At 42.3% G+C, this 16,013-nt stretch overlaps 1 protein-coding gene across 3 annotated transcripts in view; it reads left to right on the forward strand.

Annotated features, from left to right (window-relative positions):
• Positions 1-16,013, forward strand: part of kalrna (kalirin RhoGEF kinase a) — a 705,069-nt gene that overhangs the window by 511,295 nt on the left and 177,761 nt on the right. For all 3 annotated transcript variants that reach the window (XM_059966562.1, XM_059966560.1, XM_059966559.1), the window contains one exon: positions 8,603-8,849. In XM_059966562.1, coding sequence (XP_059822545.1) covers positions 8,603-8,849 — 247 coding nt within the window. The remainder of the gene's footprint in view (positions 1-8,602; positions 8,850-16,013) is intronic.

Consider the following 16,013-nt stretch of genomic DNA (forward strand, 5'->3'; position numbering starts at 1 on the left):
TAGAGGACGTGCTATAACAAGAGCTTGGACAAACTTACGTTGTTTTCTCTAGAGCAATGGAGGCTGAGGGGAGATCTGACAGAGGTTTATAAGGTTGTGAGAGACATAGATAATGTAGACCCGGGGTTCTCAACCTGGTGTCCACTGACCCCTTTCTTAATGGTATTGGTCTGTGGCACAAGAACCTCTGGAGTACACAGACAATATCTTTTTATAATGGTTAAAATGTCTAATACCAGAGGGCATGCATTTAAGTTGAGAGAGGTTACTTTCAAAGGAGACATTTTGCACAGACATCGGTGGGTGCCTGGAATGGGTTGCATGGGGTGATGGTAGAGGCACATACTTTCGGGACTTTTAAGAGACGTTTAAAAGACGCACATGAACATGGGAGAATATGGACATTACGTAAGCAGAAAAGATTAGTTTAGTTAGGCGTTTGATTACTAATTTAATTTGTTCAGCTCAACATTATGGACTGAAGGGCCTATTCCTATGCTGCACTGTTCCATGTTTTAAATAAGCAGTGCAAAAAGAGAGCAAAAAAGGGGGGGGGAAGGGTTCATTGTCAACTCAGGAATCGGATTGCAGAGGGGAAGAAGCTGTTAGTAAAACGTTGAGTGTGCGTCTTCAGGCTCTTTTACCTCCTCCTTGACGGTGCAATGAGAAGAGGGCCTGCCCTGGGTGATGGGGGTCCTTAATGGCAGATGCCCCCTTTCTGAGGCACCACCCTTTGAAGATGTCCACAGTGCTGGGAAGTCTAACACCCATGATGGAGTTGGCTGGGTTTGCAACCTTCTGCAGCTTTTTCCAGTCCTAGACAGGGGCCTCTCTGTACCAGATGGCTGTTGACAGCCAGGCTGCAGGGATTCAGAGAAATATCAGATTGTTAAATTTCAACTTTTCATCCTGTAAGTGCAAGAGTTCCCAACCTCGCTTATGCCACAGCCCCTACCATTAACTGAGGGGTCTGTGGACCCCAGGTTGGCATCCCCTGTCTTAATGTCTGGTTATTCATTGATTATTTCCCTTTATCAACAGCCTATTTAAAAAGTTCATTCCAAAGCATCTTACTTCTTCCTAACACAAGTAGATACAAACATTACTATGTAGCCTGTCTTCATTTACTATGACTTATTAGCAATTTCACTCCAGCTATTGCCATGCTAGTACAGAGTCTTTATTTTACACCCTTCTTTCTAGATGAAAAGCCTATTCTACAACAACTCATAAAGCATCATTTGGAAATCAATAGTCAATCTCCCTCAACAAAAAAAAACTTTTATGACGTTAGATATGATGACATGATTTGCCCTCTACTCTCCACTGATTGAATTGAATTGAGTTGAATTGACTTTATTATTTACATCATATAGGTGAGGAATAAAAATCTTTACATTACGTCTCTGTCTAAATGTGCAATGAGCAATTTATAATAATTTGTAATGAATTGTATGCGCAACAGGATAGTCAGTATAACAGAAATACAGTTGTATCAGTGTGAATTAAGCAGTCTGATGGCCTGGTAGAAGAAGCTGTCCCGGACCCTGTTGATCCTGGCTTTTATGCTGCGTTACCATTTCCCGGATGGATGGTAGTAGCTGGAACAGTTTGTGGTTGGGGTGACTCAGGTCCTCAATGATCCTTCGGGCCCTTTTTACACACCCATCATTGTAAATGTCCTGAATAGTGGAAAGCTTGCATCTACAGATGCACTGGGCTGTCACACCACTCTCTGCAGAGTCCTGCGATTGAGGGAAGGACAGTTTCCATTCCAGGCAGTGATTCAGCCAGTCAGGATGCTCTCAATTGAGCCCCTGTAGAAAGTTCTTAGGATTTTGGGGCCCATGCCAAACTTCTTCAACCATCTGAGGTGAAAGAGGCACTGTTGTGCCTTATTCACCACACAGCCGTTATGTACAGACCATGTGAGAGCCTCAGTAATGTTTATACCGAGGAACTTAAAGCTGTTCACCCTTTCAACCTCAGATCCACTGATGTCAAAAGGGGCTAGCCTGTCTCCATTCCTCCTGTAGTTTAAAACCAGCTCCTTTGTTTTTGTGACATTGAGGGAGAGGTTGTTTTCTTGACACCACTGTGTCAGACAGATGACTTCCTCTCTGTAGGCTGCCTCGTTATTGTTTTAGATTAGGCCAATCAATATCGTGTCGTCAGCAAATTTAATTAGCAGATTGGAGCTGTGGGTGGCAACACAGTCATGGGTATACAGACAGTAAAGGAGGGGGCTTAGTAGATAGCCTTGAGGAGCACCTGTGTTGAGGATCAGAGGGGCAGAAGTGAGGGAGCCCACTCTTACCACCTGCCGGCGATCTGGCAGGTAGTCCAGGATCCAGCTGCACAAGACACTGAAAGAATCTCTGCTGAACCTCTCCCGATTCTTTCACTGCAAAACAGAGGCTGAAATTGAATTAACTAATCTGTAGACACTTGGCTTATCCCTATCCTCTTTTTTTTTAAGTAAAGATGTTATTTTCAATCATTGCACCATCCTGGAAAGATTGTGGCCAGTGTCTCAACCTCAGTAACCTAGAATGCATTCCATCTAGACCAGATGATCAATCCACTTTAGGTGCAGCTAGCCTTTCTATTGTCTCACTTTATCCAATCTTAGCTCATGTTGAATCTCAACCATTAAAATTCCAGCAGATTATTTAAATATTAAGTACAAAAATTGGTGGATATTCTTTTATGACTGTTGATAGTCTTTTCTCGAGTTTTCCCTTTGCCTCCCTTATGTCTGAATGTTCTGTATTCGGACTACTCCCCACTTAATCTGTAATCATATGTTCCTTTTTTTTCTATTGCTCTCTTTTTGGTCAGCCAAGAAGCTCTTACTTAATGTTCTGCAGCTTCATTTCTCATGGGGAACAAAACTGAACTGTAGTTGAAACATGGACACCTTAGAAGACTCCCATTGTTCACTTACAGTTTTGCTTGCCAAGCTTAGAATTCAATTAACCCAGCCCAGATCTGATCTTGAACCATTGAAACTGGCCCTTCTCCAGATGACTATTTTAACCCAGTGGTCCATGGCTTTTCCAGATCTTATGCTATTATGATCACTGTTTACAAAATTTTCCACTGGTGATTCTCACTCCACTTTGGCTTGCCTCATTTTACAGAAACAAGTTCAGCACCGACCCCTCTAATGTTGATCAGAAATGTGCTTATTAATGAAGTTCTCCTAAATACATTTCAGAAACTTCCTTCCCTCTTAGTCCAGATGTATGGTTAGACCCAAAATATACATTCCATGCTAATTTGTAGTATAGTATGCTATATGTGTATGATTCAACTCAGTTCAATTCAAGTTTAATTGTCATTCAGCCATACATGAATATTCATGAATACAGCCAAACGAGACAGCATTACTCCGGGTCAAAGTACCGACAGTCACGCACAGCATAAAACACACACGAGATAGCAACACACGTGATACCAAATTCGCACGCTATCAATCACAGTTGACTACAATCAAGCCCACCTCCTCACTAAAACCTACTACACTCACTACCCTATGGCTTTGCACAACGCCATTGAATGCATTGCTGGATAAATTTCTAACATCACAACATATTTTCTTAAGGCTCTAGGATCTTGGGAAGTGAATCATGAGTGCTAATCAGATTCTCAATAATCATAAACATGAGAAAATCTGTAGTTGCTAGAAATCCAAAGCAGCACACCCAACATGCTGAGGGAGCTCAGCAGGTCTGGCAGCATTTATGGGAAACAGTAAACAGTCGATGTCTTAGGCCAAGACCCTTCTTCAGGAGTGGTGTAGGGTCTTGGCCTGAAACGTCGACTATTTACTCTTTTCTATAGATGCTGCCCAGCCTTCTGAGTTCCTGCAGCATTTTGTGTGAGTGTTGTTCTCAATAAGTCATTACTGCTGTTTCTACCCAAGTAATTAAGTGAAAAGTGGTAAAACCCTTCATTTCTGATCTCAAAGGGGAAGGGAAGGTATGGTGTTGTGTTTTATTTCCTAGAGTTTATTTACACTTCATCAAATATGTCTAAGTCTACTTGCTGAACAATTGTAATGGATAATTTTTCCGAAGGATCACCTAGGAGGACACAGCACTGTCAAATGGAAGGTGTTACTTGATCCTGTTGATGGAATAGTAAATCAGTGTTCCCTGCAGTATGTAATTTGGTTCTGTTGTTGTTAGGAGACAAGAGTTCAGACAGTGGACAGTGTTCATACTCGTGCTTTCAGAACAGAATAGCACAGAGTTTTCCAGCCAATAATTAAAGAGAATGTGTGGCCTTAGGATATGTGGAGCCGTTTCCGATAATCTCAGATTCACTGGAAAGCTAACCCAGACATAACTGAATTAATTGGAACTGGCAAATAACACAATTCAATTAACAACACACACACACACAAAATGTTGGAGGAATTCAGCAGGTCAGGCAATATCTCTAGAGGGGAATAAATAGTCAACATTTTGGGCTGAAATCCTTCATCAGTACTGGAAAAGAAGAGAGAAGAAGCCAGACTAAGAAGATGGGGAGAGGTGAGCGATCCCTCAGTCTATATCAGGTCTTGCCAATGGAGAGGAGGCTGCATCAGGAGCACCAGATACAGTCGACGACCCTAACAGATATGCAGGTGAGGTGTCACCTCACCTGGAAGGACTGTTTGGGGCCATGAATGGAAGTGAAGGAGGAAGTGTATGGGTATGTAACACTTTTTCTGCTTGACGTGCCAGGAGGGAGATAGTGGAGAGCGATTAACGGACAAGGGAATCATGAAGTGAGTGATCGCTGCGGAAAGCAGAGAATGGGGGAAGAGGTAAAGATGTGTTTGGTGGTAGTATCCCATTGAAGATGGTGGAGTTTGCACTGACTGGTGTGTTGGGTGTGGAGGCTCATGGGGTTGCAGGTGAGGACACGAGGAACTATCCCTGTTAAAGCGGTGGGAAGATGGGGTGAGTGCAGATGTCCAGGAAATGGAGGAGATGCAGGCGATAGTAAATGATGGAGGAAGGGAAACATTATTATTTGAAGAAGGAGGACATATCTAATGACCTGGAAAGGAAAGCCTCATCCTGGGAACAGATATGGTGAAGATGAAGGAACTGAGAAAAGGGAATAGCCATTTTTCAGGAGACAGGGTGGAAGAAGTAAGTCAAGATAGCTATGGGAATCGGTAGGTTTATAAAAGATGTTGGTAGACAATTTGTCTCTGTTCTAAATGGACACTCCTCTATTCTGAGGCTGTGCCCTTTGGCCCTAGACTCCGGCACTAAGAGAAACATCCTCTCCACATCCATTCTACTGAGGGCTTTCAATACTCAATAGGTTTCAAGGAGATTCTGCCCTCACCCCATTCTACTAAACTCCAGGAAGTATAGATCCAGAGCCATCAAATGCTTCTCATACATTAACCCATTCCCAGAATCATTGTCATGAACCTCCCCTGGACACTCTCCAATGCCAGCACATCTTTTTTAGACGAGGGGCCCAAAGCTGCTTAAAAGACTCCAAGTGTGGTCTGACCAATGCCTGACAAAGCCTCAACATTACATCCTTAATTTCTTTCCTCTTTATCTGCTTTCTGCTAAAGCCTGCTGCATCTGTCTCAGCATTCCCCTCTCACCCTCCTTCACCTGATTCCATCTGCCCATCATATACAGACCTATTCCCAAACTGGCTCCATCCGGAAAAAGAAGGTGACATTGTGAATGATTGTCAAACATTCCTTGTTACCATATTTTAGATTTTCAACAGACATGCTATCCATTTCAGAGCCCTTGTTATATTTTAGTTGACCAACACTTTTTAGTCTCTAATTAGTCTGGGGTAACAATGAGACTGGATTAAATAGTATACTATAGGACACGGTTATAGATGTGTAAGACCATAAGATATAGGAGCAGAAGTAGGCCATTCGGGCCATTGAGTCTTCTCTGCCATTCAAAAATGGGCTGATCAAATTCTTCCAGTCATCCTCACTCCCCTGCCTTCTCCCCATACCCTTTGATGCCCTGGCTAATCAAGAATCTTTCTATCTCTGCCTTAAATGCACCCAATGACTTGGCCTCCACAGCCACTTGTGGCAACAAATTCCACAGATTTACCACCCTCTGACTAAAGTAATTTCTCCACATCTCTGTTCTAAATGGACATCCTTCAACCCTGAAGTCGTGCCCTCTTGTCCTGGACTCCCCTAACATGGGAAATAACTTTGCCATCTCTAATCTGTTCAGGCCTTTTAACATTCGGAATGTTTCTATGAGATCCCCCTCACTATCCTGAACTCCAGAGAGGAATGCTTCTCATACATTATTCCTCCAGTTGAGGAATTCATGTAAGTGTGCCCTTCAATACTGAGCTCCAAGTCATCATCGATTGTTCACTGAAGTATATTTGAGAATGAGCCTTGCACAGAGCAGCGTGAGGAGCAAAGTTGTCTACCAAGCAATCCCCATTAAATACCAACGTCCATTCAACAACTATAGTCTATAACAAGAGCCTGAAAAACACAGTGACTCAGAATCACAATCATGTTTATTGTCACTGACATATGTTGTTTTGCGGCAGAAGTGCAGATTAGCTTTATTTGTCACATGTACGTCGAAACACACAGCGAAATGTGTTTCTTGCATCAACAACCAACACAAGCGCAAGGATGTGCAGCCTTCAAGTGTAACCATGTTTACGTTGCCAACATAGCATGTGCATAACTTACTAATCCGAACCCGTACATCTTTGGAATGTGGGAGGAAATCAGAGCACACGGAGTAAATCCATGCAGTCAGAGGGAGGACATAAAAGCTCCTTACAGACAGCAGCAGGAATTGAACATCAATTGCTGATTGCTACTTAACCACCCCTACAGTGTAAGACATGAAATTACTCATAAGTTACAAAATAAGTAAATTGTTGAAAATATATATAATCAGATAATGCTCATGGATTCATGGACCATTCAGAAATCTAAAGGCAGGATAGAATAAGCTGTTCTTAAAACAATGTGCGTGGTTCTTCAGGCTTGTGTACCTCCTCCCCAATGGCAGTAACTGTTGAGTAATGAGGAGCGTCTTCAAGAATGCTTTCTTGAGGCTCCTGCTCTTGTAGATGTCTTTGAAGGTGAGAGACATGTTGGTTCAGCTCGCAGGGTTTGCTTGACTCTGTGCTGGGCTCTGAATCGGCTTCTGTGGACTTCTGAATCAGCTGCAATAGTGCCTGGCATTGGGAACTTCAGTTCTAAATGCTGTTTGTTCATTGTTTGAATGATTTCTTGCTTTATTGCTTACACAATTTGCTTCTTTTCTCTCTCTGCATGTTGGGTGTTCGACAGTCTCCTTTTGTTTTTAATGGGTTCCATCAGGTTTCTTTGTTTCATGACTGCTTCATGACTGGGAGATTTGGGCTCTTACGACCAGACTATATAACAGTTTCTTCCCACAAGCTATCAGACTCCTCAATACCCGAAGCCTGGACTGACACCTTGCCCTACTGTCCTGTTTATTATTTATTGTAATGCCTGTACTGTTTTTGTGCACTTTATGCAGTCCGGTGTAGGTCTGTAGTCTAGTATAGCTTTCTCTGTTTTTTTTAATTACGTAGTTCAGTATAGTTTTTGTACTGTGTCATGTAAACCATGGTCCTGAAAAACGCTGTCTCATTTTTACTATGCACTGTACCAGCAGTTATGGTCGAAAAGACAATAAAAGTTGACTTGATTTGACTTGACTTGACTTGCCTGTATGGAGACGAATCTCAGAGTTGTATAAAATATACACACTTTGATAATAAATGTACTTTGACAGCATATTGTGCCTGTGACAGAAATAGCTCAGTCACTATATCTTTCAGATGTTTTCTTCAAAGCTGGGAACCTCCTTTCGATAAACACAGTAGAAGGACTACATCACACCCCATATTACTCACTCACCTACTGAATCAGCACTACCTGCTCCACTTGTGCTAGAGTTTGTGGATCCCACATAGCCCTGAAAGTCAACACTAAACCTCATAAAACTGGGAGTCAATCCCCAGAAACTACCCATGAAGGGGATTATATGAGGAATGGGTGACTTCCCTTATTTAATCAATGTAACTCATTTTAATGCTTTAATCTAAACTGAAGATTCTGTTGGTAGCCAACTTTATAAACTCTGAATTTCTTGAGCAATGAGAAAACTATTTATCTAATTAATGGCATTCTTTTCATAAAACGTAGAACATTTCAGCCCACAGTGTTATGCCAACCATGTAACCTAAAATAAAAAAAAACTGCCCTGGAGGATCACTAATGTGGAAGCAGCTGAAATTTCATTGTACTTGTGAGAACTTTAACCTCTTCACAGAGAAATTCTAACAGTTTGACCTGAACCAATTAATTGCATCATCTTGCACTGATTCCAATATACAACTGCAAACGTGTTAATGTAAGTTAAATATAATCCTACAAACTCACAACGGTGAGTAATGTTATTGACATTTCATGGGAAAAATAATAAGAAAGAAACAAGTAAATACAAAGGAGACGACTGTGATCTTCTGAAAGTGTTTAAAATGGAACATTATTGTATCCAAATTTAATTGCCCACTTTTCTTCTCTGAACAGCTTTCTGGAGGTTGTGAATTAACTGTGGTGCTACAAGACTTCATTGCAAACAACAGCGGTGAACTGAATATCCAAACAGGGCAGACCGTTGAGCTACTGGAGAAGCCAAGTGAAAGGCCAGGCTGGTGCTTAGTACGTACAACAGATCGAAGCCCTCCGTTAGAAGGCTTGGTTCCAAGTAGCACACTCTGCATTTCACATTCCCGCAGTAGTGTAGAGATGGAATGCTTCTTCCCTTCCGGAAAAGGTAATTACAGCTTTATATTGCCTTACTTCCAAGGACTTTTCATCTCATGTTCTCGTTACTTATTGCTTATTTATTTATTAGGAGGACGAATATTCTTCCTTGCTGGTTCTGTAGAGCTGTTGGGAAGTGTTTAAACTAAATTGGCAGGGTGATAGGAGTCAAAGTGGTAGGGCTAAGGGATGGGACAGTTCCTATACAACTAGATACAGTGTGTAGTGAGACTGTCAGGAAGGACAGGGAGATGATAGAGCAATATTGCAGTAAGTGAGATGAGTGTGGTGAACTACATATACCTGTCTGGACACGTCCCCCTGCTGACTGCTCCTGTGGCTCCTCCCACGGACCCCGGTATAAAGGCGATTGGAGACACAGTCCTGGCCTCAGTCTCCAGGATGCAGTGTGGTGGTCAATTGCTGCTTGTTCTTTCTTCCAGCCAATTAAAAGCCTATATCTCACCTCACATCTCTGAGAGTTATTGATGGTGCATCAATTTTAAAGGCTGGAAGTTTTAAAACATGGAAAGTATTTTACGTCCAGAAAAATTAGACTCGGACCCCCAAGCCCTAAGGCAGCTTCAAAGGCAGCTCTTGCCTTTGAACTCTGGCTTGCATGCTTCCAATCATACTTGGAAGCGATTCCAGTGACTGAGCCTGCCACAATGTACAAAATCCTCCTATCCATAGTAAGTCCGAAAGTATTCTCCTTTATCAGAGACCTGCCGACCTACCAAGGGGCCCAAGCTGGCGGCACTGGCGGGAGGGCGGCTGAGCCTCCGGCGGGTACTCCTGGCCTGGGTGACTCTTTATATTGCCACGGCAGAAGCTGTAGACAGAAGTAACTTTAAAACCTGTGAACAAAGCTCATTCTGCAGGCGGCAGAGGAACATTAAGCCAGAAAGTTCTCCCTATCGAGCGCTGCTCAACTCCTTGGAGGTGTCTGAGAAAAACATCAAGCTGCAGATAATTAATGAAGTCAGTAAGGTTCTTCTATTACTTGAAGTGTACAGTCTACAAGGAAATATGACCAGGATTAAAATTAACGAGCTGATTCCATTGAAACCCAGATACGAGGTCCAAGATGTATTAATACGAGATCCACCTACTGTACCCCTAACAGTCCTTGGCAAGGACGAGAGCAGCCTGGAGCTGGGCTTCAACAACAATCTGTACAAGCTGATCATCACTTCCAAGCCGTTCCGGATGGACATCGTGACCGGCAATGGGCTGCTGCTGAGCATAAACTCGCACAGGCTGATCTCGAGCACTTACGCAAGCAGAAGGACTCTTACATGGAAAAAGTTAGTAGCACAGTCGGTCGCTTGTGGAGTAAGATCAAGAACCTGATAGACTTAACCTGTAAATATATTTGTAAGAAACTTCATCCCATGGGGACTCTCTTTTAAAACAAAGGGGGGGGTGAATGTGGTGGACTACATATACCTGTCTGGACACGCCCCCCACTCCCCCCTGCTGACTGCTCCTGTGGCTCCTCGGAAGACCCCGGTATAAAGGCGATTGGCAGCACAGCCCCGGCCTCAGTCTCCAGGATGCAGTGTGGTGGTCAATTGCTGCTTATTCTTTCTTCCAGCCAATAAAAGCCTATATCTCGCCTCACGTCTCCGAGAGTTATTGATGGTGCATCAATGAGTCACAGTGTAACATGGGGACAAAATTCAAAAGAGTGAGAACACAGGACTGAAGGTGTTATATTTGAATGTACACAGTATCCAGATTAAGGCAGATGATCTTGTAGGTATGATGTTGTGGGCATCACTGAGTCATGGTTGAAAGATCAATGTCCAAGGATACATATTGTATTGAAACACAGGCAGGTAGGCAAAGTGGGTGGGGTGGTTCTGTTCATCAGAAATGAAATAAAATCCTTAGAAGGAGGTGACATAAGATCAGAAAATGTTGAATCTTTGTACGTAGAATTAAGGAACTGCAAGGGTTAAAAAGATCCCAATAGGAGTTTTATACAGGCCTCCAAACAGGAGCCAGGATGTGGGATATAAGTTAAAATGGGAGATAGAAAATGCATGTCAAAAGGGCAATCTTAAGATAGTCATGGGAGATTTCACTATGAAGGTACCATGAAAATCAGGCTGGTGCTGGACCTTAAGAGAGAGAATTTATAGAATGTTTATGAAATGATTTTAGAGCAGCTTCTGGTTGAGCCCAATAGAGGAAAGGCTATTGTTTAATGAACTAGATTTTATTAGGGAGCTTCACATACCTGAACCTGTAGGAGGCAGTGGTCATTATATGATACCTGCAATTTGAGAAGGAGAAGCTAAAGACAGATATATTAGTATTACAGTGGAATAAAGGAAGTTATGGAGGCTTGAGAGAGGAACTGGCCAAAGCTGAGTGGAATACAACACTAGCGGGAATGATGGCAGAACAACAATGGCTGGAGTTTCTAGGAGCAATCAGAAGGTGCTGGATAGATACTCCTAAAGAAGATGTGGTATTCTAAGGCAGGATGATGAAAACATGACTGACAAGAAAAAGCAGAAACAACATAAGACAAAAGAGAAAGCATATAAGAGAGAAAAAAAATAGTGTTAAGTTAGAGGATTGGGAAACCTTTAAAAACCAACAGAAGGCAACTAAAAAGCCATAAGGAGAGCAAAGTTGTGGAGAGGATGCTTCCTATAGTGGGGGAGTCTAGGACCAGAGGTCACAACCTCAGAATAGAGGGATGTCCATTTAGAACAGAGATGAGAAGGAAATTGTTTAGTTAGAAGGTGGTGAATCTGTGGAATTCTTCTCTATGGAATTCATTGCTGTAGGTAGCTGTGGAGGCCAGGCCATTGGATGTCTTTAAGAGAGAGGTTAATAGGTTCTTGTTTAGTCAGGGCTTGAAAGGTTGCGGGGCAAAGGCAGGAAAAAGGGAGTGAGAAGGAAAATGGATCAGCTATGATGAAATGCTGGAGCAGACTTGATGGGCTGAATGGCCTAACTCTGCTCCTATATCTTATGGTTTTAGGGTCTTATTTTTGTTGTTGTTTTACTTTCTCCTCCATATATGCATGTCCTTTGCATGTTGGTGTTTGTCCATCCTGTTGGTCATGATCTTTCATTGGTTGTATTGTGCTTGTTGGAATTACTGTGAATGCTTGCAAGAAAACAAATCTCGGGATTGTATATACTGACATATATATATATATATATATACACACTCTTTGATAATAAATTTACCTTGAACTTTAAATTTTGAACTTATCATGGAATCTAGAATAGTTGAAGATCATTTTTGGAATTTTATGAAGGATTTTATTTTATATTACTGCAGTATTGTCCTCTAAAATATACAAGATTTTATTTTAAATGTGATCCGTTTCTGAGGGATTATGCTTTTTGTAAAAACAGCTTGCTTGATGTTGACCTGTGAAAGTTTATGCTTCCACAAAAGGAGAAATGCTAAGATTTGATTTGATCTAGTTAAATGTAGATGTTGTATGCACTGATGTCAGCACATGATCTTATGGGATTTTAGAAAGTGTATGGCAACTGCTTATAATGTACAATGTAAATATGTCGTCACTATCAATGGATGGGACAGTTGGCCTGTTGAGATCTACGAAGATGTTTTGGCTGTATTGCAGTGTGAGGGATGAACAGTACATGTTTGCAGATGTTTAGAGGGTATCTTATTGAGCAGTATAAGGTTTGAAACAGGCACATTGTTTAAAAGCAATGCTTGAATCCTGGAGATTTTGGTTGATAAATGCCCTAGAGAGCAAAGATTCAAATTTTGTCTTCATTGAAAATCAAAGCAACTGTTCATAGCATTCTTAAAATGTATCTCTGATTGAGTGTCCCAAAACTGCTCTTGTCAGTAGCTGGAAGATGCACAGAGGGTCACACCAAATCCTGCAGACATTCACAGGAGCTGAGTCTGGGAGAGACTGCTGTATAACCCTCCTCTGTTTATCTTTGTCTGTTGCAGATCTTCAACACCCCCGCCATCCCTCACACCCTCCCCGTTTCCTCACGCCATATACTTCCCTGTTCATCACACACTCCCAGCGCTCTCACGCTCTCCCACTCCTTACACCATCCTCCCACTCCTCGCACTTTCTTCTCCATTCTCATTCCTTCTCCACCACTTTTCACAACCTCCTCCAATCCTCATACTCTCCTCCTGCTCACTTCTCACCCCTATTCACTCCTCCTCCTCACACTGTTTTGCCCCTTCCTGAAGCCTTTTGTACTCCCAAACCTCCTTTCCCACTTTTTGCCTTTCGCCTTCACCTTTTTCCTTTCCCCACGCTTCTATTTTCCCTCGCACATCTGTTTGAACAGCCCTCCAATCCTCCTTCCAGACTGTTCTTTCTCTGCCTGCAGCATCTTATTTCCTCTCCTATGCCTCACCCACCCCCATTCTTCCCACCTCCCCACCCGTCCCACTCCATTACAGTCTTGCAATCTTGCACCATACTGCACCCCAACTACTGCCACTGGGTTATAAACATGCAGGAGCAGTGTGTGGTGAAGTGCCTTGCTCAAGGATGCACAGGCTGCCTCAGCTGAGGCTCAAACTGATGACCTTCAGATTGCCAGCAACAAAGCCTTAACCACTTGGCCAACAGTCCTTAGTATTGGCAGGTTAGGTCCAGGTAGGCTCTGGCTTTGCTCCCACACTTCAGTTCAAATTGGACAGAGTCACAGAAAAGGAGCCTTGAGCCTCACACCAGAAGCCCTGGGCCTTGGAAGAATTACACATGGACAACAAGAAAAGATAGTATGGAAGGAAAGCTGTGAAACTTAAAAAAAAAACACATCAGAGCTGGCAAGCATAATTCTTGCATGGCAATCCAGCAGACAGCTGTATGCTGTCATCCAAAAACTGCTGCTCACTTCCAAACTGATGGAGGTTTGCCCTCGATCTAACCTCCCAGTGATAATTCCTGAAACCCGAATAATCTGTCATGGCTGTCCTTTACTTTCAAAGTGCAGCGTTGGCAACCTTATCCCTCTACTCCAATTCCAATAACCTCCTCCTCCTCCCAAACAACACTTAACCGCCATAAGAAAAAGGTTAAGTTGCAGCATTGCAACTTGGACTAAAATAAAATTTAGTTGGCCGTTACTTCTTTTTAGGCTGGCGGTGGAGAATAATGCACTTTCACTACAATTCAGTGACTAACATATCCGATGCAAGACCACAGTTTCTGATACAGGTGGAGCTTGATGCAGTGATGTGTAGTTTGCCTGGATTTGCTCGCTTCCTTTCACAGTTTGTGCATGGCCTCCATATGCTCCTATTGGAGAGACTCAAAGTGCTTAGTGTCTTGCTGTATGCTTCACTTCTAGACAAAGAGGCCAGTGATACCCATGAGTTAGTGAAGAGTTATTTATTTTGTGATATAGCACCGAGTAGGCCCTAGCAACCCTGCAACCCCGATTAACCCTAACCTAATCATGGGACAATATACAATGACCAATTGACCTACCGGGTATGTCTTTGGATTCTGGGAGGAAACCCAGCATTCAATAGACAGGACATACAGAGACTCCTTACAGTACGGCACCGAGCCCCAGAATGCTCCAAGCTGTAATATGGTCACACTAACCACTAAGCTGTTACTGCTTTTGAGTATGTCTTAGAGATGTCCTTGGTGTTTTCCCTCGATTACAGGCTAGCCCATTGGAACTGGTGGGTGTAAATAGAGCCTTGATGCTGGAATGATGCCCTGGGAGAGGAAGTTGGCATTAGTTTGCCGATAACATCAACAGGTTTGGTGAACTTTACAGAGGGAGCATTTATGTTAAATCTCCAGTCCTCTGAGGTGCCTTTTTTAGGTTGTCCACATGTTCGATGCCTGATGATCTCAGTACGATATATAACATCTTGGTCTTCCTTCAATCTATTCGTGAGATGGTTGATTCCTGGGCTGATGCATTGGAAGTGGTGGTGGAATTCACCACAGATATTTGTCTTTGCTGAAGGTCAGATCCCTGGATAAGGAAAATGACTTATGTTTTAAAATTCTAATTATGATTTTGATTTCAGTAGTTAGAGTTATGCAGTGGGGTGTGAGGGTGGATGAAATCACGAAAGGATCTCATACTTCTAGATGATTAAACCAAGTTCCATTGCCTTATCTGGTTTGGTGAAAGAACCAGCTAAAATTTGGAGTTAGGCCTGCAAATATTTACATATATACTGTAATTTGTTGACAGAAGGTAGTGTCATTTGTATCAGGAGAGGGTGGAGGCAATGTAAATTGAATAACTTCCTGTCAATCCTCTGGATTAATTCCACTCCAGATAGGAGCTTGTTGAAGGTGAGGTTAAAGAGGATTCTTGCAGTGAATTTCCCCATGACAGTTAGCATAAAAAGTTATGACACAGAAGTGAAATATTTGACTTATTATATCCACATCAGTCAAAAGAGAGTAACCCAACATAGCACTTTACAGTATTACGTCCATAAAACAGTGCTTTACACATGCACCTCCAAGAACTAATGAAGTATGGTGAGAGTTATTGCCACTGTCACCATTACACCCTCTGCAAAGTATTTTTAAGAATTTGGCCTGATTCTTGACTCCTCCATTGAAGGAAATAATTAATTCCTATTTAGCATCTCCAAACCTTCATCATGCTTACAGTTCAGTTAAATCAAGCTCTGTTTTCACTGTACCACCTTAGCTTCCCAATCCCCTATCATAGCTGAAATTATCCAGCCCTGGCAATGACTTCATCACCATCTAATGCATTTTTTCCTGTGCAATCACATCCTTCTTGATCAGAATTATACTCACAGCAGGGTCTAACAAGTATGAATGTAGTTCCAGTATTACTGCTACTTTATTCTGTGCTGTGGTTAAATGAGGAAAGCATATAGTTTGCCTTTTTATCAGCTGATTGACCTGACCTGCTATTATTATTGGTCTGGAGATATACACCCTGTTCCTCCATACCCCTTGGCATTCTAGTATTTCTGTGTGTTTCTTTTCGATGTGCAGTATTTCACATACTTAAAACTGAATTTCATTTACCTCTTTTTTTGCTCAACTGACCAGATGCAGATCATCAATGTAATTGAAAATTTCTTCCTCACTGTAAAGCACAACTGTAGGAACAATTTTCTCATGTCTCTGTTATCAATTCATACCTGCTATTACCAGCTCAGAACTTTTATGGTCTGCTC

This window comes from Hypanus sabinus, chromosome 4 (genome assembly GCF_030144855.1).
Source record: "Hypanus sabinus isolate sHypSab1 chromosome 4, sHypSab1.hap1, whole genome shotgun sequence".
Classification (NCBI taxonomy): domain Eukaryota; kingdom Metazoa; phylum Chordata; class Chondrichthyes; order Myliobatiformes; family Dasyatidae; genus Hypanus; species Hypanus sabinus.